At 37.8% G+C, this 22991-nt stretch overlaps 3 protein-coding genes across 5 annotated transcripts in view; 2 read left to right on the top strand and 1 right to left on the bottom strand.

The window, feature by feature from the left end:
* RHPN2 (rhophilin Rho GTPase binding protein 2) overlaps positions 1 to 16483 on the top strand; it is a 29166-nt gene extending 12683 nt beyond the window's left edge. Inside the window, exons 4-15 of the mRNA XM_082289844.1 lie at positions 2138 to 2213; positions 3209 to 3286; positions 3967 to 4091; positions 5032 to 5198; positions 7476 to 7663; positions 8936 to 9092; positions 9560 to 9679; positions 9776 to 9970; positions 10755 to 10831; positions 11567 to 11713; positions 12533 to 12688; positions 13944 to 16483. Coding sequence (XP_082145970.1) covers positions 2138 to 2213; positions 3209 to 3286; positions 3967 to 4091; positions 5032 to 5198; positions 7476 to 7663; positions 8936 to 9092; positions 9560 to 9679; positions 9776 to 9970; positions 10755 to 10831; positions 11567 to 11713; positions 12533 to 12688; positions 13944 to 14195 — 1738 coding nt within the window. The 3' untranslated portion in view covers positions 14196 to 16483. The remainder of the gene's footprint in view (positions 1 to 2137; positions 2214 to 3208; positions 3287 to 3966; positions 4092 to 5031; positions 5199 to 7475; positions 7664 to 8935; positions 9093 to 9559; positions 9680 to 9775; positions 9971 to 10754; positions 10832 to 11566; positions 11714 to 12532; positions 12689 to 13943) is intronic.
* A 3-nt stretch (positions 16484 to 16486) lies between these two features.
* FAAP24 (FA core complex associated protein 24) lies at positions 16487 to 20348 on the bottom strand. 2 transcript variants are annotated; one of them, XM_082289846.1, is made up of 5 exons: positions 20044 to 20348; positions 19639 to 19787; positions 18911 to 19050; positions 18444 to 18596; positions 16487 to 17845 (listed from the first exon to the last, which is right to left on the bottom strand). In XM_082289846.1, exons 2-5 carry the CDS (start codon positions 19748 to 19750, stop codon positions 17603 to 17605), a joined length of 648 nt encoding a protein of 215 aa, XP_082145972.1. In that variant the 5' UTR covers positions 19751 to 19787; positions 20044 to 20348; the 3' UTR covers positions 16487 to 17602. The 2 variants fall into 2 exon arrangements, with proteins under 2 accessions (XP_082145972.1, XP_082145971.1); XM_082289845.1 differs by having other exon boundaries at positions 20049 to 20348.
* A 286-nt stretch (positions 20349 to 20634) lies between these two features.
* Positions 20635 to 22991, top strand: part of CEP89 (centrosomal protein 89) — a 44352-nt gene continuing 41995 nt past the window's right edge. For both annotated transcript variants that reach the window (XM_082289939.1, XM_082289938.1), the window contains exon 1: positions 20635 to 20712. In XM_082289939.1, the coding sequence (XP_082146065.1) occupies positions 20674 to 20712 (39 nt within the window). In that variant the 5' untranslated portion in view covers positions 20635 to 20673. The remainder of the gene's footprint in view (positions 20713 to 22991) is intronic.

The raw sequence follows: 22991 nt of genomic DNA, 5'->3' as shown, positions 1-22991 counted from the left end.
CTTCAAAGTTAAGGAGTATTCATTGCCTGCATACTGAAATAATTTCTGTGTCAGTTATACGTCTTGTTGCTCCTAAACCAAAATATTTTCTTTTTAACTAACAGCTACTCAAGGTACAAATTGAAATGCTTCATGTGATGGGGGTATAGTTTTGGGTCCCTCTTAGCACTGTTCTCAGTTATTTGTTAAACTTCCTGGTGGATTACAAGGAATTCTTAATGTTGAAGGATGAAGCACATTTCCAGAGAGGTAACTTCCAACTGAATGCTGACTTAATGCAAAACATCTACGTTGTAGTTTTCTCTAACAGAAACTTTTGATAAACTTCCTACCCTCCACCTCCATGGCAAACTTTGACAACTGTTTGATGCAAAAATGTTTTGGGGTTTTTTGGTTGAGGTTTATTTTTGATTTTTGGGGTTTTTTTGAGATCTGAGGTTTTTGTTCAAGATTTTACTGGTCTTCATAGATGCATGTGAGCACAGAGAGCAGTTATGGCTGTGGAAATGAGCGCAGGGCTCCACAAGTACTATTTCTTCTTCTAGCTGCAGACTATTAAAAATATTTGGATTCTCATTGAAGGATGCGCAGTAGGTCAGGCCCCAAGGCAGGCAGAAGCCTTGAGGCTGGACAGCAGTATGCTTGTTATTTTCTCCTGATCCTACTTGCCCAATCTGTTTTGAATGGTGTTTTTCCTTTCTTATGCTTTTCATTCTTTCATTCTAAGCTCTAAATGCTTTTTATGTTTCATCAGCTAAAATAATTAATTTACTCATAACTGCTCTCCAACCTTTAACAGCAAGTAGCTATTAATAGTTGCTCTCTAACTATTGTGCATACAGTTGTCAACATGAGGTCACACCCATGGTTTACTGGATTAATCTGTATTGTGTTAAAACAGTCTGAAGGGTTGGCCTTCCCGGTACTTGCACACATCTCAGCTGGATTGAGAAGCATGATGCTATTTCTACTCAGTTCTGGAAATTCAGGATCACTTCCCTAACTGTTCAATACACCCATGACATTGGCTGCATGAGTGTGACACCTTAGCTGTGGAAAAGAATTAACTTTACTTTCTTTAAGTGACCAGTGCTGATATCTACAAGGACTGTAGGTGGTACTAGAATTGATTACATCAGTAAGTTAGGATTTCTTTTCCATGTGTCTCACTTCCTTTTTGAGGAAAAAGTCTTGATATAATCTGTAGTGGAAGTGTTGAGGTTTCTTCTAAAAGCCTCATCAAAAATCAGATCATTTGCACTACTTGAAGTGGCGTTTTGGCTCTGTATGCTGGAAGTCCTTTTTAAGCTAGCAGAGCCACTTTCTGGATTATGAAAGACTCTTCCTCTGCTTAGGAATCTGCATTCCTACCGCCACCCTGTTAAGATGGAATAAGAAAGCTGGTTTTGCTAATGAGACCATAAATGAATGGGGGATTTTGTAGCTGGGAATGGAATGCTCTAAACAATGATTAGACAGTCAAAAAGTTGTTTTCAGGAAAAATTAAAATATTATATAAACCTTATAATTACTTAAAACTGATCTGTTAAATGTACACAACAAACTATATATCTGGAAGCAATTCTGTTCTTTTTTTAAGTCAGTTCTCATCCTTATTGCTCTTTGATATTCTAGAGGTTGACTTGTCTAGAGGCTACCACCTAGCATTGTCTAGAAACTAAGTAGTTTTTGGACTTTGTACTCCTAGACCTTTCGGTATACTTTGGCCCTGCTTCTCCCTTTGTTACATACATAACTACATGTGAAACCATTGGTAGCACGTAAAATACTGATTATAGCTACTGATACTTACCGTGGCTCTTACTGTGGCATATCTCCTAGCAGCTGTGGAGCTAAATTGCAGTGAGCCAGCCTTTGAGAGTCTCCTTTTCCTTGCCTGAAGGAAAAATAGGCTTAAATGGAAAAAAAAACGCAGGCAAGGAGCTTTCTTCACTCTTTTCTTGAGAAGTCACAGGCCATTAGGCAGATTTTCTTGTGCAATAGGGAATTGTTACAAACTATATACTTTTCCCTTTACCCCATTAGTGTACAAACTTACTGTCGTCAAATAAAACAAAAGTAACTATAACAGACAAGCAGAAAAAAAATTCTGAATATTTTTGCTTTTTTTCCATAGAGAGACTTTCAGTATTCCCTTGGTACCTCTTGGCCTGAAGGAAACCAAAGATGTAGACTTTTCACTCCCCCTCAAGGTAAATTTTACATATACGTTTCAGAATGAAGAGTTAACAGAGATAACTTCCATTTCAGATTTGTTTAAAGAAACAGAAGTAATTTAGGTACAAATTATTTTTTGTTTTGCCCTAAAATCAAGATCATGCTATGTTAAAAATTAACTACCAATTATTTGGGTCATTGCTCCTATCTAATCAGGACAAGGAGTCCGAAAATATTATGAGAAATTCCCCTTTGGAGACTGAGTTAAACCAAAGAGAATAAAAATTCCTTCTGTGGTTTTGTTTCTAATAAGAGTATTGATTACTGATACAAGTGTGAAAGGAAGTAGTAATGAAGATTTTACTCAGCATAATGTAGTGATACATCAACTTGCACTAACCAGGGTAGCTCAGTTGGGAAGCAGTGTTGAGCACTTGTTTGTTGGCTAATACACTTTGCTGGCTATTTGAGCCATTGTCTGTATTTTTTGAACTACTGTGTATTGTGCAATATAGATTTTTATCTCACAGTAAACCATCTTGTATCACTGTAGCATTTGTCTCTATTTTTACTTCTTTGGGTTAAATTCCATGGTCAGATCATGGTACCACTTCATGTCATTGCAGCTTTGTTATTTTAAGTGGAATTGCCCCAGTATAGCTTACAAGAATTTGGCAGTCTCTTTCTGTTAACAAGTTTTTATGGTCACTTGATCCCCTTGTCATTTTAAATAACAGGGTCCCTTTCAAAACCACTAAGTGTTGTTGTTTTAAAACCCACTGGAGCTGATGTAGGAGATGTTTGGTTCCTTTACATCACAGTGAAATTTCTTGTCTAAGATACCAAATCAAATTATTAATTCTACTGTCTTTTTGTAGTCTCATTGCTAAATGTTACTGTACTATTGACTGGAAGGGAGTAGACACTGTTAAAATCACAACTGAATCAATTTTGTACCGTTTACAACTGTAGAAAAATAGTTTAGGCTAGTTTTAGATATTCCAATTTTTTGTCTTTTTTCCTCTTCTAGGACTTTATTCTGGAACATTATAGTGAAGACAGTTCTGAGTATGAAGATGAAATAGCAGATCTTATGGATCTGAGACAAGTAAGTTCAAGTATGGTTTACTATGAGGTCTTTTAATATACAGTTGTAAATAACATTTGTATGGAATCAAAATATGACATTATTACTTAGGGCTTACTATGCTCTTACCGACTTCACTTCTGTGACATGGTACATGAATCTCCATTGTTCAAAAGCTTTATAATCTGAGTAAAGAAAAAGTGAAGAAACAGATGAGGTTATGCAAAATGATTGAGCTATTGACACAACTTTGTAAATCTTGTTGATCCAAGACTTGTCTTACCTTACTACATTTTATTTTAAAGTATTTTAAATTTAGCAGGAAGAATGTTGAAGTGGATTAACCTGGCAAAATATTGTAATAGAGTGGTGGGTATTTCTAACTATTGTTTGTTTCCTGTATTATGCTAGAAACATAAGCCTTCTCTGTAGCCTTCATAATTAAATAAAGACTGTAGGTATTCTAATTTTGAGACTTGCCAAACAGCTTCTGTTTGCTTTTTTAAAGGTTACGTGCTACTTGTGTGCAGCTGAAAAACTTTTGGCATGAATCCATGTGGCTTTAAGCTTACTGTTCTCACATTGCACACATTTCTATAATATGCAGAAGTCCAAAGGAAGCAGAGCTTTATCTTCGGGGTTTTGGTATTCATCCTGTAACTCAACAGTATGCACTTAATTTTAATCCATTGTATTTCAAGGCCTGCCGCACTCCCAGCCGAGATGAAGCTGGCATTGAGATGTTGATAAGCTATTTCCTGCAACTTGGTTATGTAGAAAACAGATTTTTCCCACCCACCAGGCACATTGGAGTTTTATTTACGTGGTAAGTGTGTAGTTCATATTTCTCTTTAGTCCTTTTTTTTTCCCCCCAGAACACTGGTTAATCATGAACTGTCTTTTGTTTAATCTGAAGCATCTCAGTGTGTCTCTCCTCCTGAATCCCTGCAGGGTGTGTTGTCAATTTTTTTTTTTTTTTTTTTTAAAGTTAAGAGTAAACCCGAATACAATACACCCTTTTTGTGCTTAGAGTGAAACCATTGACTAGATTATGGTTTGGGCTACAGGTTAGCACAAGGCAGAAAGAGAGAAAATAACCTTAATTTTGGACAGCTACAGATGTTTCCGAATTCTGAACCTTGGTGTACAAAATGAGGACAAGGAATGGAGTCAGACCTTAATTCCCCTTCTACAGTTTGTTAAGAAGACCACTTGGGCCAGAAGAAAGAAAGGAGTGACTTCATTTTTTATAAGGGAGTCTTTACTGCAGCTGTGAGCCAAATTTGACTCTGAATTGAAAACTTTTATGATGAAAAAACATGACTACCATGTAGCCAAAAGGAACTGTTAAATTTCTAGTCATAACTGCAAATAGAAACTTTAAACACAAACAGTAGAGGATCTGACCATGCCAATGTTTGATCTTTGGCAACATATAAGTAGGAGAGCATAGCAGCATATATGGATACTTTCCTGGTATGCTTTTCACCTCTGATATTTTATAGGTACTTCTGAGTTAAATATAATGACATTATGGAGGCACTACTGTAAAACCTACTGAAAACTGTCTCAAATAATGCTGTTCTCTGGCTTGCATTAATTATGTGGGCTGTCCTTGCAGAACATAGTGGTGTTTCTGTTCACCTTCATTTTCACTGTGGCAGAACAGTTAAGAATTCCACTACTCAGAAAAACAGAATGAAAATACTTGTTTTTTCAATGGACTCTGCCAATCTTAACACTTCTTCTAATTTTTGTTTCCCAAGGTATGATTCCTTTACAGGTGTCCCAGTGTGTCAACAAAATCTGTTGCTGGAAAAAGCTAGTGTTCTGTTCAACATTGGAGCTCTCTACACCCAGATTGCAACAAGATGCAATCGTCAGACCCAAGCTGGACTTGAAAATGCTGTTGATGCTTTTCAGAAAGCTGCAGGTACACATCTTAAAATACTGGAAAGATCTTCATGCAAATGTTCACAATCTCATTCTGATGTTGTACAGATTTCTGCATTTGCTGCTGAGCTCATTACACAAAAAAAGAAGAACAGGGACATTCAAGAAGCCTAGTGAAGAGCTCAGGTGAAGCTTCAATTCAAAACCTGGAACTGTAGTCTGAACATACAGATAAGATAGTGAATACTGTGGTTAATGATTACTAAACTGCAGTTCAAAGGTCCAAGTTACAGCACTAGCATTAACTGCTTCATTCCTTCTTTCACCAACTTTTAACTGGTTTTACCTCAGTGATAGCACATTGGTGTCAAATCTGTACAAGAGACAATTCACAGCTTTGATAAAAACCCTTTAAGCCTGGTTTTTTATATGGGGGTCTTAAAAATTAATCTTGCTTTTTTCTCTGGTGAAAGTTGAAATTCACTGGGAGCTGACTACCTGTTTTCCATAGATTCCAAAGGTAAACAGGTCCAAAATAATCAATCTCTGTCCCAAGCAAGGAGAAATAGAAATTCCGTTAAATGGAATCCTATCCCTTGAACTAATATGTTACAAAATCTTTTGGTTTTGTTGGGGGCTTTTAAATAGATTTTCTGATTTGTTTTATAAGTATCATCTGTGCTACATGTAATACTTAAAGACATGTCCTTTGTAATTAATATGTACTGTAAGATTGATTTCTGCACTAACAATATGTGGCTATTGGTTTGCACTGTATGGGTAGCTTTATCAGCTAAAAACTGTGGAGCACAGAGTTGAATTTGTATAAATCCCCTCCTTTGAATACACAGCTATCAAAAAAAATTTATAGTATTTCTTCGTGCATATTTAAAATAAATTCTTTTTCAACCTTTGTATTTCACCTAAAAGAAATTTCAGTAGTTGGGAAATTTCTCAATATTACTGCTGCTCCTTCCATTTTGCAAATAAAAAAAAAATCACTGCTTTTCACTTCAACATGTTTGCAGAACAGAATTAATGCAGAAGTGGAAAGGTGTTATTTACTACCACATACCTTTGCAGGGCCCCATGTGCAGGAGGCATTTCATTGTACCTGTGCATGGTGCCGTAACACTTCACTGTGTTGGCAGAAGCATGATAACAGAGTCTGTGTTAACTGTTTCTCAGTGTTGAATGCAAGATGTTGCACAGAATTTATCCTCAATATAAGCTGAAATATTTTGAGAACAAAAAAACCCGTAATTTTTTCCTCCTATACTTTCGGTCCCTTTCAGTAGGGCACTCCATCAGTACTTGGGATATGCCTGGTAAGTCTGGGATTAATTTTTTTAGTGCAAAAAGGTAGGCATGGCCATATTTGAAATTTGTGTAATGGCATGTTAAAAATCAGATAAAAGTGTAACATGGAAAAATCAAAAATCACAGACACTGTTAGTAGGAAAATACTGCACAACATGGCCAGAACTGAGTGTAGTGGCAAGAAGTAAGATTACAGAAGCTGGAATACTTAAAAGGCAGAGGTCTTACTGTTATACTTTTTGCAGGATTGTCAGCATTAGCAAGCTAGTTGAACTCACTAAACCAGTCGGGTGGCATGCCTACTGAAGGTTATGTGTCCATCCATGAAACTGTTACTTAGTATTGCACTACAGTTAGTGTTTGTTTTAAATTTGATATATGATAGAAATTATTAATATTTTGGTGGAACCAAATGTCTAGAGAAGAATCTTATTTTTACCCTATTATATTTATAAGTATAAATAAAAATTCTAGTTTACAGGCATGGAATGGAGCTTTCACTGGGACACACAATGCACTTAGCAGCATTTGAGGAGGAGATTAATATTTCATTAAGTTTATATGCTTGTGTCTTTTCCTTCTATCCAGAGGTTCTAATACTGTCATCTCCTTATAGCTATGCAGATTTTTCTCTTCTTTGTTCCCTGGATAAGCCGTAGCCTACCACTCCCACATACAAGTCACATTCAGTTCAGCACAGTCTTATGGTCAACCACAAGAACTTTTACAAGCAAATCTGAAGGCAGTGCCATCAAAACTTGCAGTTTCTGTTGCTCCTCTGAAATGTAATTTTGAGAACTGTACTTGGGGATGGTTGATGGCAATGCAAAGGAAAACCTGTAGGTCAGTCTAACTTCTTAAGTACCAAGAATCCCTTCAGACTGCTGTAGTACAGTACTAGAAAATATGCTTTCAATCCTAATTATTATGGTACATGCTAGAATTAAGTTCACTTGTTTCTCTTTGTAATGCTGACAAAACCATTTTGTAATTACAGGAGTTCTAAGCTACTTAAAGGAGACCTTTACTCACACACCAAGTTATGATATGAGCCCAGCTATGCTGAACGTACTAGTAAAAATGATGCTTGCACAAGCTCAAGAGTGTGCTTTTGAGCAGATTGGTCTTTCTGGAATACGCAATGAGTTTTTCACACTAGTAAAAATGACACAGGAAGTTGCCAAGGTAAAATACGGGACTTTTAAATCTAGTCTTTAAAATAACTGCTTACAATGCTGTGTTACTACCTACAGCTTTTAGTAATACTAACGGAATTTATTAAATTTAAATGTTAACAACCATTACTGAAAACCAAAAATAACAAGGGACAGCTCACAAACCACAGTGAAAAGCACAGTCTTTCAGAAGATTAAAACGTGAATAGATGAAATTAAAATATTATTTTAGAGTTGTTACAATTTATTTAATTCATAATTCATGGAGTTTAACAGAAATATCTTGAAACACTCAGGCAATGAACTTGCTGAAGGTTTTTTACAAGTTTTTTATGTTGGTCTTTCAAACAGTACTGTTTTCATCCCCAGAAGTACATATAAAAGGCCAGGGTTGTTTGTGGTTCCCTGTTAAGTATTGAACACAACCTGTCTTGCTTCCCAGTAGCTGAAAGGGATGCAAACCTAAAAAGCTTAATCTGAAAGAATAACTAAATTGTTACTGAGGCAAGGATGATGACAGTCAAATTGGTACCTGCAGAGCTATCTTGGGACTTGCCAGAAAATGGGGAGATAGGCTTGCCCCAGAAGGTAGTGTTAATACTTGATTATGTACCAAAAAAGAGGTATGCCACGAAGATATTCCTATGCTTTCTCAGTTATTTCAGAGTAGCAGATACATAAGTAGTTCCATACTAGAAAAACAGGCAAACCCTTTCACAGCAACCCTGTAAAGCCACCCTGACATTTCTGTAGGATTGATCAGCTGCAGGGGAAAGATTTTTTGATTCTGTCAGTTGGAGTAGTTTGATCCATTAAAGCAGCATTCACTGCTTGAAAAACTATTTTATTTCCTCTGTATAAAGGATAACATCCCGGTTTTAACTAGACCACACAAACCTAAGGCTATGTATGACTCCACAGTTTCAAAGTGAAGCACAAATCTACTGTTTGATTATGCTTCACCCTTTTTTTCAACTGAATTAATGAGATATATTTGTAAATTAAGACCTGTTTATTATATGGTGTTTTTATTTAATTATGAAGCCATATAGATTGACTGACTTAGTCCATCTGTTCTTCTACAAAATTGATTTACGTTTCTTGTGAGGGAAAAATCTGCGATGACATTTCAAATTTTTTTCCAAACTTATTTCCAACCCATGCTAACCATATTGATGTGATTGCACATGAAATTATCTTAAGCCTGAATGTTATATCCCTTACTTGAGTTCCTAATACCTAGTATTAAATTCTCATACTTCAATTATGTGCTTTATTTTAGGTGGGAGAGGTTTACATGCTGGTTAACATTGCAATGAATCAGGAACCAGTGAAAGAGAATATTCCCTATTCCTGGTCTAAGCTGGCACAAATAAAGTCAGACCATTACAAAGCTCTGGCACATTACTTCATTGCCACCATTCTGTGTGACCATGAATGTAAGAACCATACTTCTTTATATGTTCATATAAATAAAAATAATAAATGCACCAACAGCTATAATTTGGTCTGTGGATAAGTCTTGGAGACAAGAACTTTGGTGCTTCAGTATATGTTAACTTGTGGTCATTTTCTCCATTCAAAAGAGGCCATGCTCTTTTTGTTTTTTGAGAAAAATGTGAAAGTTCAATAAATTAACTTTTACAGAAACAAAAGAAAAGTTATATCCGTTATATGCTACTAAATAGTTCAGATTTTATCAATATGTTCTGGCATGTAAGTATTACTTGCATATTGTAGATGATAAAACCAAAACCAAAATTTATATATTTATATACACATATACACGTATATAAGTATTATACTGCGTTGGGAGAGAATGTAATAATAACTACACAACAATACACGTAAAGGAACAGGAGACAAAGAGATGTGTATGGTTAATGTTTTTTATCCATTATTACAGTGCAGCCCAGCGATGACAAAGATCAGCAGGAGAAAGCTTTGTCCCAGCTGTATGACTGTGTGCCTGAAGGGCTGATGGTTCTTGCTGTTTTAAAGGACAAAGTTCAGAGAAAACAATTAGGTAACTGCAAGTTTCACACAGCTACTAGCTACAATTTGAAAATTACCTTGTATTTATTGTCTGTGGATGACAACCAAGGGCTTCTAATGTTTTCAGGGAAAGCACATTTACGCAAAGCCATTGTTTACCATGAAGAAGCTCTAAGAGTCTGTGGGCTATGCAAAAAGCTTCGAAACATTGAGGTTCTTCAGGAGGTTCTGACAGCTGCACATAAGCGTTCACTTCTCAAATATGCTCAGCAAGAGACAGAAGATGATTTTCTAAGTCTAATCCAGGCTCCAGATATACTCCGTAAGTGTACACAGCCAGAAATAAAGGCTGTCTAACCGTACGTGAATATGCTTTCATGGGGATATGCCTTTAATTTATATATATGAATACATATATAATACGTTTCCACACATAAATAATGTGTAAGCATATACTGTACATTTGTAGAGTTCAGATTTCTTACGTTTCTTCAATCACAGATCAATATATTTTGATCAATATATTTTGTTAGAACTGTTTTACAGTGTTCCTGTCTCAAGCAACACTGTTTTTTGGGGTAGGTAACGATGGTGGTTAGTTAGAATCCGGCTTTTTTTGGTGACTATTTTGTGACCTAGAGAAAATGGGGAAACTTTAAAAGTTAAAATTATATGGGGGAAAAATGGTAGTAACTGTTTCTTGAGCCCAACTCTTGTATTAGTCTGGATTGTTAACTCAATTTGACTGCTATTATTTTTTTTTCCCTACCTTAATCCAGTTCATACACTTTTTCCTGTTTGGAAGCAGTAGGAAATTATGAGTGCTGGTTTTAAAAACTTCTCAAAGAGAAATAAATTAACGATGGGAATAGCACAGTTTTGTTCAGATGGATTTTTTAAAAGTTTTCTGTATTGATACTGTGAGCTCTGAAAATATTTTTAAGGCAGTTCTGATATCTGTCTGACAAATTCCCACAAAAATTAATTTTTCTACAGTCTAGGAAGAATTTAGGACAAATTCCTATCTAGCTTGGAATGCAAGAAAAATAAATTTCTATGTCTCTTAACTAATACTTAATTTTAACTTTGTTTTCTTTTTGTTTTAGCTAAAACAGAACATAAAGTAGGAACAATTGCTCCTCAGTTTTCCAAGGTGAAAGTTAAAGACTTCTTTCACAAGCTGGTATGTAACATACTAATGCTGACCAACCTCTGCCATTTTGATAGCAACTATAAATTCACCCTTAACATGAGAGAAGGGACACAGGTATTATAGCCTGAAAAAATTATCCTGTAGTAACTGGGTTTTTTTCAGAAGTTATTGGAGAAATCACCCTTAGCTTTAGAGGTATAAGTCAAGAGCAGCAAAGAATGAAAGTGCCATTTCTATAAGGCTTGCACGGTATTCAGTCTTGAAAACCTTCATAAAAGTCCCATGAAGTCTCAATAGATAATTGCACACAACTTAAAAGGGGGGAGAAATACATAGTATGTGGAGACAGGCATGGAGAACATGTGACTTGTGTGTGACACAGCCAGTCTTTCAGGTGTCTATGTGTCAGTGAGCAAAAGGAACTGGGAGTTATGGTTAGGATCAGAATATACAATGTTTCATGAATTAGTTTATCTCCTCTGAAATGGAGTAATGTAGGACCTTAGAGCCTATGCAGCCAAAAGATTCTGCACACTGTAATAGAGATCCTGGAACAACTTGGCGGTTGCCTTTATCCCACTCTGTTTGAAGTAGCAACTGAACAGTCAAGAAATAGGATTTAGCACTTCAGGGGAATTAGCTGGAAGTTAACCTGAGTAAAAATCTACACAAGATGAGCTTAAAGCATTATGACTTACAAAACCAGAAATGCTTGCTTGTAAGTGACAGTAAACCATAATATGCCTGCTGTTGTGTTACCTCCAGGGCCCACTGACAGTGTTTTCAGCCAAGCAGAGATGGACGGCTCCACGTACCATTCGCCTTCACAGTGAAGTAGGAGAGCTTGGATTCAGTCTAAAAGGAGGTTCACCAGTACAGGTTTATTGTCTTGATCCAGTTTGTTCTGCAGCAGTAAGTATATTGGTGTGATATTAACAATTTCTCTGCAGACTCTAGCATTAAAATGTACCTTTCGCTTGTTCATACTCGTGTCTGGAGTATTTATTGAGTTCTATATATTAGTATAGTCAATTCATATAATCTGAATGCATTTTCAGTGCTATATATGCTGTAGATTGTTGAAGTAATCATATCCCTGACATTACATGAAACAGAGTTGATTTCTTTCTCTGTTCATTCTTAATAGTTAAAAAGTCACAAATAATAAAAGCAAATGTTACTTCCTGTCTTATTCAGGAAGTTAGAAGGGATAAATGCTTTAAAAAGTAGCAACAAGAATAAGGATCGGGAAGGGAATGCAAGGTGTAGCGTCTGCCTAAGGAAAGAGGGGCAAGAACATTTTATTGGCTTGTAATGTTGTTCTTTCGGGGAAAATCCAAAGGGATAAAGCAGCATGTAGTAATGAGCAGTTTAGCTATAGAAAAGGCAGAAGTATCCACAGAAGTACAAATAAAAATAATGAGGAAAGAGTAAAACACTGCAGAAAATGCAGTGTCCTGTAGGGGACAATAGCGTAGCATAGGGTTCATTTACTTAAGAAGAAAAGTGAAAAGAACATAAAAACAGCCAACACTTGAGAATACCAGAATCACTTCAATGGTAACTCAAAAGGTAATTTGTGTACCTGGGAAAGTTGTGCATGTGTGGCTAGAGAACGGGCTTGTAGCATCTAAGAGTGAAATGCCTTTGGGGCAGATACTGTATGATGACAAAAACATTTCACGTGTCTTTATAATTCCAGATAATAACCTTTGCCCAATTTTTTGACAGTCAGCGGGCCTAAAAGAAGGTGACTACATTGTTTCAATTGGTGGCATGGATTGCAAGTGGCTTGGTGTGAATGAGGTGCTGGAAAAATTAAAAAGTGTGGGAAAGCAGCCCATAGAGCTTGATGTTATTAGTTGCCAGGATACAGCGGCATCTTTGGTATGTAATGAGGCAAATATGTTTTGTAGATTTGATATGCGAGAGTTTTTTCACTTGCCTGCATTCAGTTCCTGATTTACTTCCATGTAGTCAGATATCCCACTCAACCTGTGAATATTTAAAGCCTTCAGACATGTTCACTTTTAAACCATCTGTTTAAACCATTGCGACCTAGCAAGCTAAAGTAGTCTGTCTGCATAAGAATGGTTGGGTGGTGGGCTTTTTTGTAGTGGAGTTACTTAGATTAATTGCATGATAAAATTGAAGACATAGTTTATTTCCCCTAACTTGTCCCAGAGGATGAAGGCACTACCCTGTTTAGCATTGAAAAAACCACAATTAAACAATAATGGAATGAAATAGAAAATCCAAGATCACATGTTTATTTTCTGTGCATTGTTATTCTAAATGATCTGTGACTTTTGTATTAGATCATGGATTAATGTATGTATTTTTTTGGTGGATTTTTAACTGTCTAGTCAGTTACTAAGCTACTATAGAAGCTGTAGACTAAGGGAAAGTCATCACAAGATTAAAAAATATTAAGCTCTAAATAACTTACTAGTTGTGTGGAAGAACCTGTAGCTCAGCTAAATCCACTCCATGCTTTTAACATTCCCTGGCCAGCTTAGACACTCAAGTAGTGTTGCCTTAGAAGCTATTAAGGTGCCCTTGCTGCTGTTAGGTTTTCTTGTTTTGTTTAAATTGATTTTCCGTATTGAAAATAAGGAATTACACCTCTGCCATTCCAAGTTGTAACTGGAAAGAATAGGCTAGAATAGAATCAAATTCCTTCAGCGCAAAGCTAAGATAAGAAAGAGAAGGCTGTGCCTTTCAGGTATTCCAAGAGAATGTCACACAGGAGCTCTTATAGTTGTGATCAACATAGAACCTGTCCAAAGGTGGCAAAAGGACTCCCCTTCAGATTTGTGCAAGAACTACATACTTGAGCTATGTAGAGAGGCTAGTGTGTGTATAAATAGTTATGCTAGAAGCCAGTAAATGTTTAACAATCCATGAAAAGATTCACAAGTTCCTTTATGCTTTGCAGAGTGTACCCTTGAGTCTACATGTGCAAAATACCAGGATCACAGCACTCTGAAGGGCCTTGTGCTCAGTTAGTAATGTCATTGGCACAGAAAGCTTGCTGCAGTCTGCCCTGGAAAACTATTTGCACAGTAACCTTTTGTTATTGTCAAAATTTTGACCCATTTTAGATGACTGATTCGTACAATGCTTCTCTCTTTTCCTACAGCATAGCAAGAGTGCAACTTACTCTATGGGAATGCAGAAGACATACTCCTTAATCTGTTTAGCCATGGACGAGGATAAAATTGATCAGACCAAGAAAGCTCCACTAAAACTCCCTTTTCTAAGTTGGGGAACTAAAAATAGACAGAAAGCTGCAAGTACACTCTGCCTTCCTTCAGCTGTGGCTGGAAGTTCTCAGATTAAGAAGAAGCTTTCTCCCTTCACGCTTTTGAATACAGAAAGTTCATTGTACTGAATCTTTCAGAAGGATCTGTTAACGTGACTTTTGTTTAAAATGTATATGAAAATATTGATCAATTTTATCTTCATATGCATATGTATAAACTCAGATAAATACTGTTGACTTCATTTGCTGTGCATTGAGCCACATGAGAAGGTCAGAAGCTGGCAGAAACTGTAAAACTTACGTATTTGAAGGTTAGAATGAAGTGGTTTGGGAGATATGCAATAACTAGATGTAGATTATAGAATTGCCGACAATGAGGACTGGACTCTTTGGAATTTCAAACTACAGTTATGACTGATTTTTATAACTATGCTAGATGGGAGTTATTTATTACAAACTTGATGCTGAATGCAAAACAATAAGGGACACATTAAAGAATGATTTTGCCCTTAAACTTTAGGGTCAATAATAAATCACTTAACACTACTTTAAAGAATTATCTTAACTAACCACAGGTGAGAGGGAATAATGTTATTCCGAGAAACTAGTCTTGTGCCAAGGGGCAGTGTCATAGAGTTGTGTTTTTATACAGAGATGCTTCCTCAGAGTACTAGGTGTAGTCTACTGAATAGGTAATTTAATTTTGGAAGAGAATTAGAAGGCTTAAAATTTAAAATATCTTTTGAACTCCAAAAGGCTTTTACTCTTTTCTTTTTCTGATTTAGGTTACATTTTAAATGTCTGCAGATTCAGTTGTTAAAAACAGGCTTTATTCCAAATATTATTTAACCTACTTACCTTAAGACTTGTACCTCACTAGCCTTGATAAAATGGATAGCTGTGAAACAAATCTCAAAATGGACATATTATAATATATTGGTTCAAAGGCACATAAATTGCAGTGATGCTTTAAAATATGAAAAAAGAAGTGCTTGTGCTAAGTGGCAGAATATTTATTTACTATCACATCACGCAACAAAAAAATCCTTCTATCCTTGAAACAATTCATGAGCAAGCTCTATCTATAGTAGGGAGGGGGACAAAAAATAACTGGTGAGCATTTCTTTGAGAATCTTCTATTTCTTGAAATTAATTGAAAATTGCTAACACTTTAGTGTTAGTTAACATTGCTATCTACAGAGTAGAGAGATAGATACTTTAAACAAAAATTTGCATCTTGGTGTAAACTTTAAAGTTGTCATTTATTTTTAGTTTCTTGTGTAGTAGGTGTAAATATCTTGATGACCCTTATTTATGAATAAAAATTCAATGCTGTCATTTAGTAGTAGCTTTTTGATTCTGCTGCAGGTTGGAGGATAAAGTGTAATTTACAGGTTTTAGCTATTTACTGTTGCCAGACCATGTGTGTGTTTCTGTAATGTTGCTTACACAGATCTAAGAAACTTCAAAGAAAAGTTCCTGTATTGTGCAATATAAACTTAAGAGTTTAAAACCAACTGCCTTACAAAGAGTATAAACATATTTCTAGTTTCCCTATAAAGGTTGCATAAAAAAATAAGTTGTAAATTACTTGTGACTTGCCTATCCTTAGTAGTTACTTTTTATGTGTATTGGTAGTAGTGTTTTTACACACACAAGCAGCAGCAGTCAGATACTGATCTGCACACCCCTGCCATACAGTATTCCAGACAGATGAGATTGACTTCACATGTGTGCTGAAATTGCTATCGAAGTAACAAAACCTTTAGCAAAGTAACACTAATCACCCTTCCAGCTCTTCACTTCTCTTAACCCACTATGATAGTCTTCCTGGAACTACTTTCCCTCTTAGCTCCTGATTAACTGTCTTTCCCTTCCCATCATCACACTCACTTGCCCTTGAGGAAAGTTTGGCTTTTTAAAACACACCCCTCACTTCAAGTAAAAATTTGGACAAATACTCTTAGTATATATAGAAATACTCTTAGTTTTCTGACAGCTAACGAAAGATTCATTCTACACTGAGTAGTAGCCAACAGCTAACTTAACTTGCAGTGAAATGAGTGTGTGCCTTATATCTTGCTCAGACCACAGGAATTTTTCTAACAAGTGTCTACCCACAAGGATGTTGCTGTAAAGCCCTAAAAAGAAAGGTTAGCAGTAGATTAGTAGTTCAGCCTCTAACTCCATTAATGGTAATTGTTACTACTTCAACTGAACTCTATTTAATGCACTGAGCAGATGGCCGTTTGTCATAGGAAAAAGGTGGTTGTCTTGCAACATAATAGCCACATGGCTTTAGACATGAAATCCAGTCTTCATAGCAAACTGACAAAATTTGAGAGAAGAGGGAATAAAATCTAAGCAAACCCATGTATAAAGAAGCTTAAGTACTCCCTAGTTGCCTGAAAAAAAGCAGTATCTTTTCCTGTACTTTTGGAAATTCTGATGTTTATTATTCACTAAATGAAATAACTATATCTAAGTTACAGAAAAATTTTCATCCCAAGTACAGAATCAATATAAAAAACAGGTCTATCGGCTGTCCATGCTAACCAGTGTAAGAGATGACTTACAGAGGTGCCAAGGCTCCCACAAAAGGGAGTTGAAAATCCTACTGAGTTGCTTTCCTGCTGTGATCCAAACTCCCAACTGGTATGAAAGATGCTTTTCACACACCTCCTCAAGGAAAAAGGCAATTCTACCCTTAGAAAAGAGGATAAGAATATAACTTTTAAAAAATGGAAGCTGCCAGGAAAACCAATCCTCTTCACAAATAAATTTTCAAAATATTAGTACTGGAAGAGTAGTATGAATTTTGTTCAAAGCTTCCCATATTATTTTCTTTATAGTGTATATTGTAGTATAATTGATAGTATAATCAACATATTAAAAGTTATAATTAATGTATCCAAGTATTTTGCAATTTATTATTAGTAGCCCAACCTATATTCAAAAGGACAACATGAATTAACAAAGATTTTGGATATCAGATGGGAATAAATTTGATAACATCCTGTGAACTGGAGGGGTAACGAGAGAAATAAATTAGTGTAAAGTCAAACCTGTATTGCAGTAGGACTTTCCAAAGGAACTCCAAAAGGTTACAAATCAAAGATGTTACTGTAAAGTAGTATATGCTAACTTTTTAAAAGCATGTAACATATTTCCAGTTACTGAGAAGTTACTATGCACATATTCATATGGTGTTTCTTCTGGAAGACCAAAGTAAGCAAGCATATTGCTCTTCCATTTTTTAACACAGATGCTGAAAAAGACAGGTTTCTTAGGTTTTTTGTTCCAGATAGATGCAAAATACTTTACAGCCTTCTCTCCAAGGCAATTTTCACAGCTTAATCTATATGAACAGAGCAGATGTAAAAAAGAAGCATCAGAGTCTAAACAATTAGTCAACATCCACCAGTTGCTGCTAGCCATGATTATGGAAATTAGCATAATATGTGATTACTAAACCCAAAAAGTTATGATTCAGAAGAAAAAACCCAAGTTTTGCAAAAGACCACTGCACATGCGCATCAGGAATGCAAAAAAGTATAAATTTGTTGTGCTACTGTTTGTCCAACTACTTCCTCAAGCTCATTGATGGATACGTTACAAAGCCGGTGGATGCTTCCAAACCGTTGCAGTAAAAGCAGAGCTTTGGTTTTCCCAACTCCGGGTATCTGCTGCACTGTCTGGAGCACTGCCGGTTCTGCCAGCTGAGCACGCTGCTTGCGAAGGAAGGGGTTAGCGCCGTGATCCCTGCTCTGCTCTCGCACCTGGAGCCGAAGAGAGCTGTCAGCGACACCCAGCGCCTCTGCCAGAGTGCTGCTTCCAGGGTTTAAAATCGCTTCATCTCAAAACAGTTCAATGCAATCACTAGGGCGTTTTAAAAACAAGCTCCCTCCTTAGGTGTGCTCCCTTATTGGATGCAGTTTGACAAAATCTTACTAGGAAACAAACCATTTCATAATAGCAACAACAAATGAAAATTATTTTTGTCACCTTTTTAATGCAGTCAGAGAAAGGGTAAAAAGAAACAATTTAAAAACAGTTTCCCTAGCCTTAGAGAAAGCAAAATATCAAGTTGGTTTTGACATTGAAGAATATGATCCTGGATTTTTTAAATCTAATCTGGTACTGAGGTGCCAGTAGGTAGCATTGGGCAAATGTCAATCTTTTTTCTTTGTTCCCAAATGAGCCTTCTTTCCACTGAACTATACTATCATATCACTGTTGCAGAAGATTTATTCCTTACGTTCAAATGATACCGTGTTCCTTTAAGATCCTCTGTATTCTCTCCAAAATGAGTGATCATTGATGAGATCTACCTACTTTCCTATACATCCCAGATATTAATATAACACAGAAACTTACTAGTTGAATAATAAGCTGAGAAGCTTCTCCTTGATTTGCCACAGGAAGCAACACCATTCCAAGTTCAAGTACAACAAATTTTTGTACTCCTAAGTAGTACTGATCACTGATTTGGGTTTTCTCTACAATTACAATTCCCCTAAGACTGCTGGCCTGTATTGAAAGGAAAAAAAAATTAGAAAAAACCTTGTTAATGACAAGCTGATGCAATGTAACAGAGAGAAATTCTTTCAAGTATGAGCTGCCTAATAGCAAATCAGAGGAAGAACGTAAGTTGCAGCAGCAGGACTGAGGTTTAATACAGCATTATCACACAGCTGCAGAATTTTTCAATTTTCAGGTGAAAATTATCCCAAAAGTTCAGCTCCACTGGAATTGAAAAAAAACACAAGAAGAATGTCTTCAGAAGTGTGGAATAAACAAATACCAAGTGGAAACTTTTCTTTTTCTCTTTATATAGCACTTACCTTTCTAAACCTAACCAATCTTCGTTTGAATTCATCCCCTGCAACCAAATCTGCTTCAGAAATAAATAGAATGCAAGTTCTGTTTGAAAGATGAAAGTCCACCAGTCCCAAGCAACCTTCGAAGATGAGTCTAACTTTCCCTTAAGGTGAGATTGTTAGAAGAAAAAATACAGTAGTTAAAAATATAGTAATAATTGTTTTACTGCACAACCTTCCTAAAGCGTCAATAAGTCTAGTGACTTCATAATGAACTTTATAAAAAGCCTTTTTTCCCTTCAAGTAAATCTATTACAAGCAGTCTGAACTATTGTGTCATGTCTTTAGTAATGCCAATTAATAGCAGTTCCAATCTAGAGATTTAAAATTACTAGAGCTGCAAAAATATCACATGCTTTTCTGGAGGGATCATCATAATTTAGTTCGTTGTGCCAGCAAGACAGTAGCAGAGTATACGTGTAAATTCAAGGGAGTTCAGTGGAGAACAAAGCCCACAATAGCAGATTCTGCTGCTTCCCAACACTGCTCTGCAACTATGAAAACTGAGCGGATCACATAAATACATGGCAAACAAACGGGATCTTTCAGCCTGCTAACATAGTCTGTACCACACATATGGGACCAGTCAGGCACAGAGTAAAGCGTATTCCAGCCATTCTTAACGTTACTGGGCAATATAGGGGAATGTTTTGCCTGACTTGCTTCTCCTCTTCCAATTTGCTTGTACTTACCTTGTAGCCTTTGGGCTACCTCTGAGCCTCTCCACTTCTCATTTCCAATCACGTGCCCGTAAGGGACAACTATAGATCCTGCTGTTACAGGAAAGTTCACTTTTGTTGTCATCAGACCTCCTTTAGTAGCAGTTACACCTTAGAAAGAACTGTGGAAAAATAGCAACACATTTTACAAGCCTGTTCCAAGCTTATACATTTTAATCCTAAATTTAGGATACAATATTCTGGAAGAGACACTATCTCCTTCCTCAAGCGTCCTTACAGTTAAGGTGAGCATATAAAAATCGGCCAGCAACTCCGTTCACTTTAATACAGGCTGCTGGCTTGCAAATTCCAGTTTCAGCTTTACCACTCAATCTGAAAAACGCCAGAATTAAAACACATAGATGTGAGAAAACACACATTGCCTTTTCCGTGCCTTCATCCACTCTTGCTGGGAGAAAATCTTCTTGAATTGCAAAGCCAACTCCAGAGGCACCTCCATCCCTCATCTGGCGGAAGTCTCCAGACGGATTATTAAAAGGTAGTTGCTGGGAGAGATTATTTTCAGGTTTGCCAGCTTTACGCGGTGTTCTGACTTTAAGGAGAATTGGGAGACTAAGGCATGATTTGAGGACAAGCACCACAGACAAGCCGGTACCACCGCAAACACACAGACACGCACACCGAACCACTCGCAGAGCGGGGTCCGCTCTGAGGGGCGAGGAGACGCCTCAGGGGCCGCGGCCGCTCCCGCGCTGAGCCGCCCAGAGGCGCGGCCGGCAGGAGACAACCGACCGACAGCGCTGGCCGCGAATCGGGAGCGAGAGCTCCGCAGGCCGCGAGCGAATGAGGAAGGGGAAGCGGGCGGGCCCCGCCTCGGGCAGGTCGCTAAGGCCGAGCGGGGGGTGAGTAAGGCGCGTGCTGATTGGAGAAGTGCGAGCTCGCAGCAAATCCGCCGGGGCGTTGTTACCAGGGGGATCGCGGAGCGAGAGGCGACCGACGCGACGAGGAAGCGGCTGTAGAGGCAGTGGTTGGAGCCGTCCCGTCCCGATGGCATTCCTGTTCAGGAGAGGCCGGAGGGGCCCCTTCGTGAGTATCGCTCCGCCTAGCGTGGGGCTCCGTTCTCGTGAGTGGGGACAGCAGCGTTCTGTGCGCGAGTGGGAGGAGGGGTGGTCCCCGGGGCAGGCGGCTGTGCCCTGCGGCTGATGCCGGTGATCACTGAGCAGTTTGAAGTGAAAATCGGGGAGAAAAATGAAACCTAAGCAGCAAAGACAAAATGGTGTCCGGGGGCTGGTGCGTTCCTTTCCCTCAGACCCGGGCCTGCCCGGCTTCTTTAGAAACGCCGAGCTTCGGCGGGGCGGGGGATTCCCGCGCCCTCCCCTCCGGGAAGCTCTGGGCGCTGGCCAGGGCTGGCAGTGCAGCGCGCTCGCTCCCAGCGCTTGCCGAGGCGATCCTGGAAGAGCACGTTCAGTGCTGTAAAGTGAACTGATAAAGCCTTCTGATCGAAGGCTCAGAGCAGCCAAAGGCTGTAGGGTTGTCAGCAGTTGTGCGGGTGTTCTCTTCCAACGTACTTGTGAAAGGGTTAAAAGCAATGTACTTAGGCATGCTTGGGTATACTGAGGCTAGAATAAGATACATTGTAACCAATGTAGAGCTAGCTGAGTAACTTGGCAAAAGATAGGGAACAGAAGCTTGCTAGATCCAGTGAAGAAAATGCTGGAACAGCTAGTAAGAGACTGCACATGCCTAGGAAAAAAGGGTGAAAAGTGCAGAGCGAGGAAGACGTTCAGCCTTCATCAAATGCCCACCGAGCCTTCCTCAGCGCGGCCACCAGGGAGCCCTGGGCCTGCGCTCGGCGTAATGATAATAGCGAGTTCTAAGAAACAGTTTGCATAACCACACCTTTTCTAGGGAAAATGATGAATATGAATGAATGAATATGCATATGACTGTGCAACCTTATGTTGTAATCTGCCGTGTGCCTGGGGTGTGTGCATGTTAGAAGGAGCGATCCCCGCATACACAGCACGCTGAACAAAGCAAATACCCGCTTCTTGGATTTTGCCTCGGAAGTGTCTCTTGGCCCAATTTGGCCGAATCACTTGAACTAACTGAATTATTTTTTATTACTAGAATGGAAGTATTTATCTTATGTTGTTGTTACACTTTTACCGTGGAATGACTTCGGCTTTAGCTGTGTTCCTTGGTAGTCATAGTAGGGTCAGTCGTAGTCGTATCTACAGTCAACAGCCTGTAGTAAATGAAATGGTGTATGCCAGACAGACATGCAGAATTAGGGAGCAGTGCAGTTTCAAAACTGAGTAAAAAGAGAATCTTTTAATGCACCATTTAATCATTTGATGTTCCTTTGTGTAAAACCAGAAATATTTCCCAGTTTGCATCTTCATTCTCCTGTTGGAGAAGTGAATTAAAGAATAATTGGGGGAAGAAAGATCTGTAGCAGAAATACCAGGAACTTAGCCTGTTTCATTCCATAAAAAAGTAACATCTGTCCGAAGGTGATGGACTTTATTATGGCATAGTATTTTCTGATGCCTAGAGAGAGGACAAGAGGTAGTGACCACAAACTCAAACACAGACAATTCAACTTAAATATAGTAATAAAATACTGTGAGGTGGTTCAGCACTGGACCAGGTTGGAGATACATAAGACATGACTGGACAGGATCCCAAGCCATCCTCTCGTAGTTGACCCAGCTTTGAGCAGGAACTTTGACTAGACAATCTCCAGAGCTCCCTTCCAACCTCAACCAGTATATGGTTCCCTTCACAGTACTTTTTGTAGGAACTCTGGTCCCAGTTTTTCTGAGCTGGTATTTAATATTATCCTATTTTTAAAAAAAATTACTGTGTTTTCCAATTAAAATGTATTCGTTTTGTTTTGGGTTTTTTTTAATTAAGGTTGAACCTTTGACTGCAAGACTTAGTGGTAGGGGTTTTTTTTCTGTCTCATGCTGCTATGACTGAGGATTGACAAACTCTAGAAGAGAGGGACTAATATTGTTACTCTGAAGCATCATTCAGATATTTTGAAAAAAGTTATTTTCTAGTCCTGTTTTTCTTGTATATATATATAGGAAGAAATGGTAAGTTAAAATTCTGGTTTTGCAAATTGTTATACAGTGGATAGAAAACATACATTCATGGGTCTCATGTAAATTACATTTCTAACCTTCAAGAGCAGCTGCTCATAAATGTTAAATGAACTTGCCAGCTTTATGCGGGATTCTGATTTTAAGGGGAATGAAATGCCATTTCAAGTCTTCTGTTTACATTAATTGCATGCAGTTGTTCTTCCTTTTTATATTATTTTGCATAGTTAGTTTTTGTGCACATTCAGTTCTGTG

Source organism: Coloeus monedula (genome assembly GCF_965178545.1).
Source record: "Coloeus monedula genome assembly, chromosome: 13".
NCBI classification, from domain to species: Eukaryota; Metazoa; Chordata; class Aves; order Passeriformes; family Corvidae; genus Coloeus; species Coloeus monedula.
The sequence above is the reverse complement of the archived record's forward strand: the minus strand, read 5'-3'. Positions and strand labels throughout refer to the sequence as shown.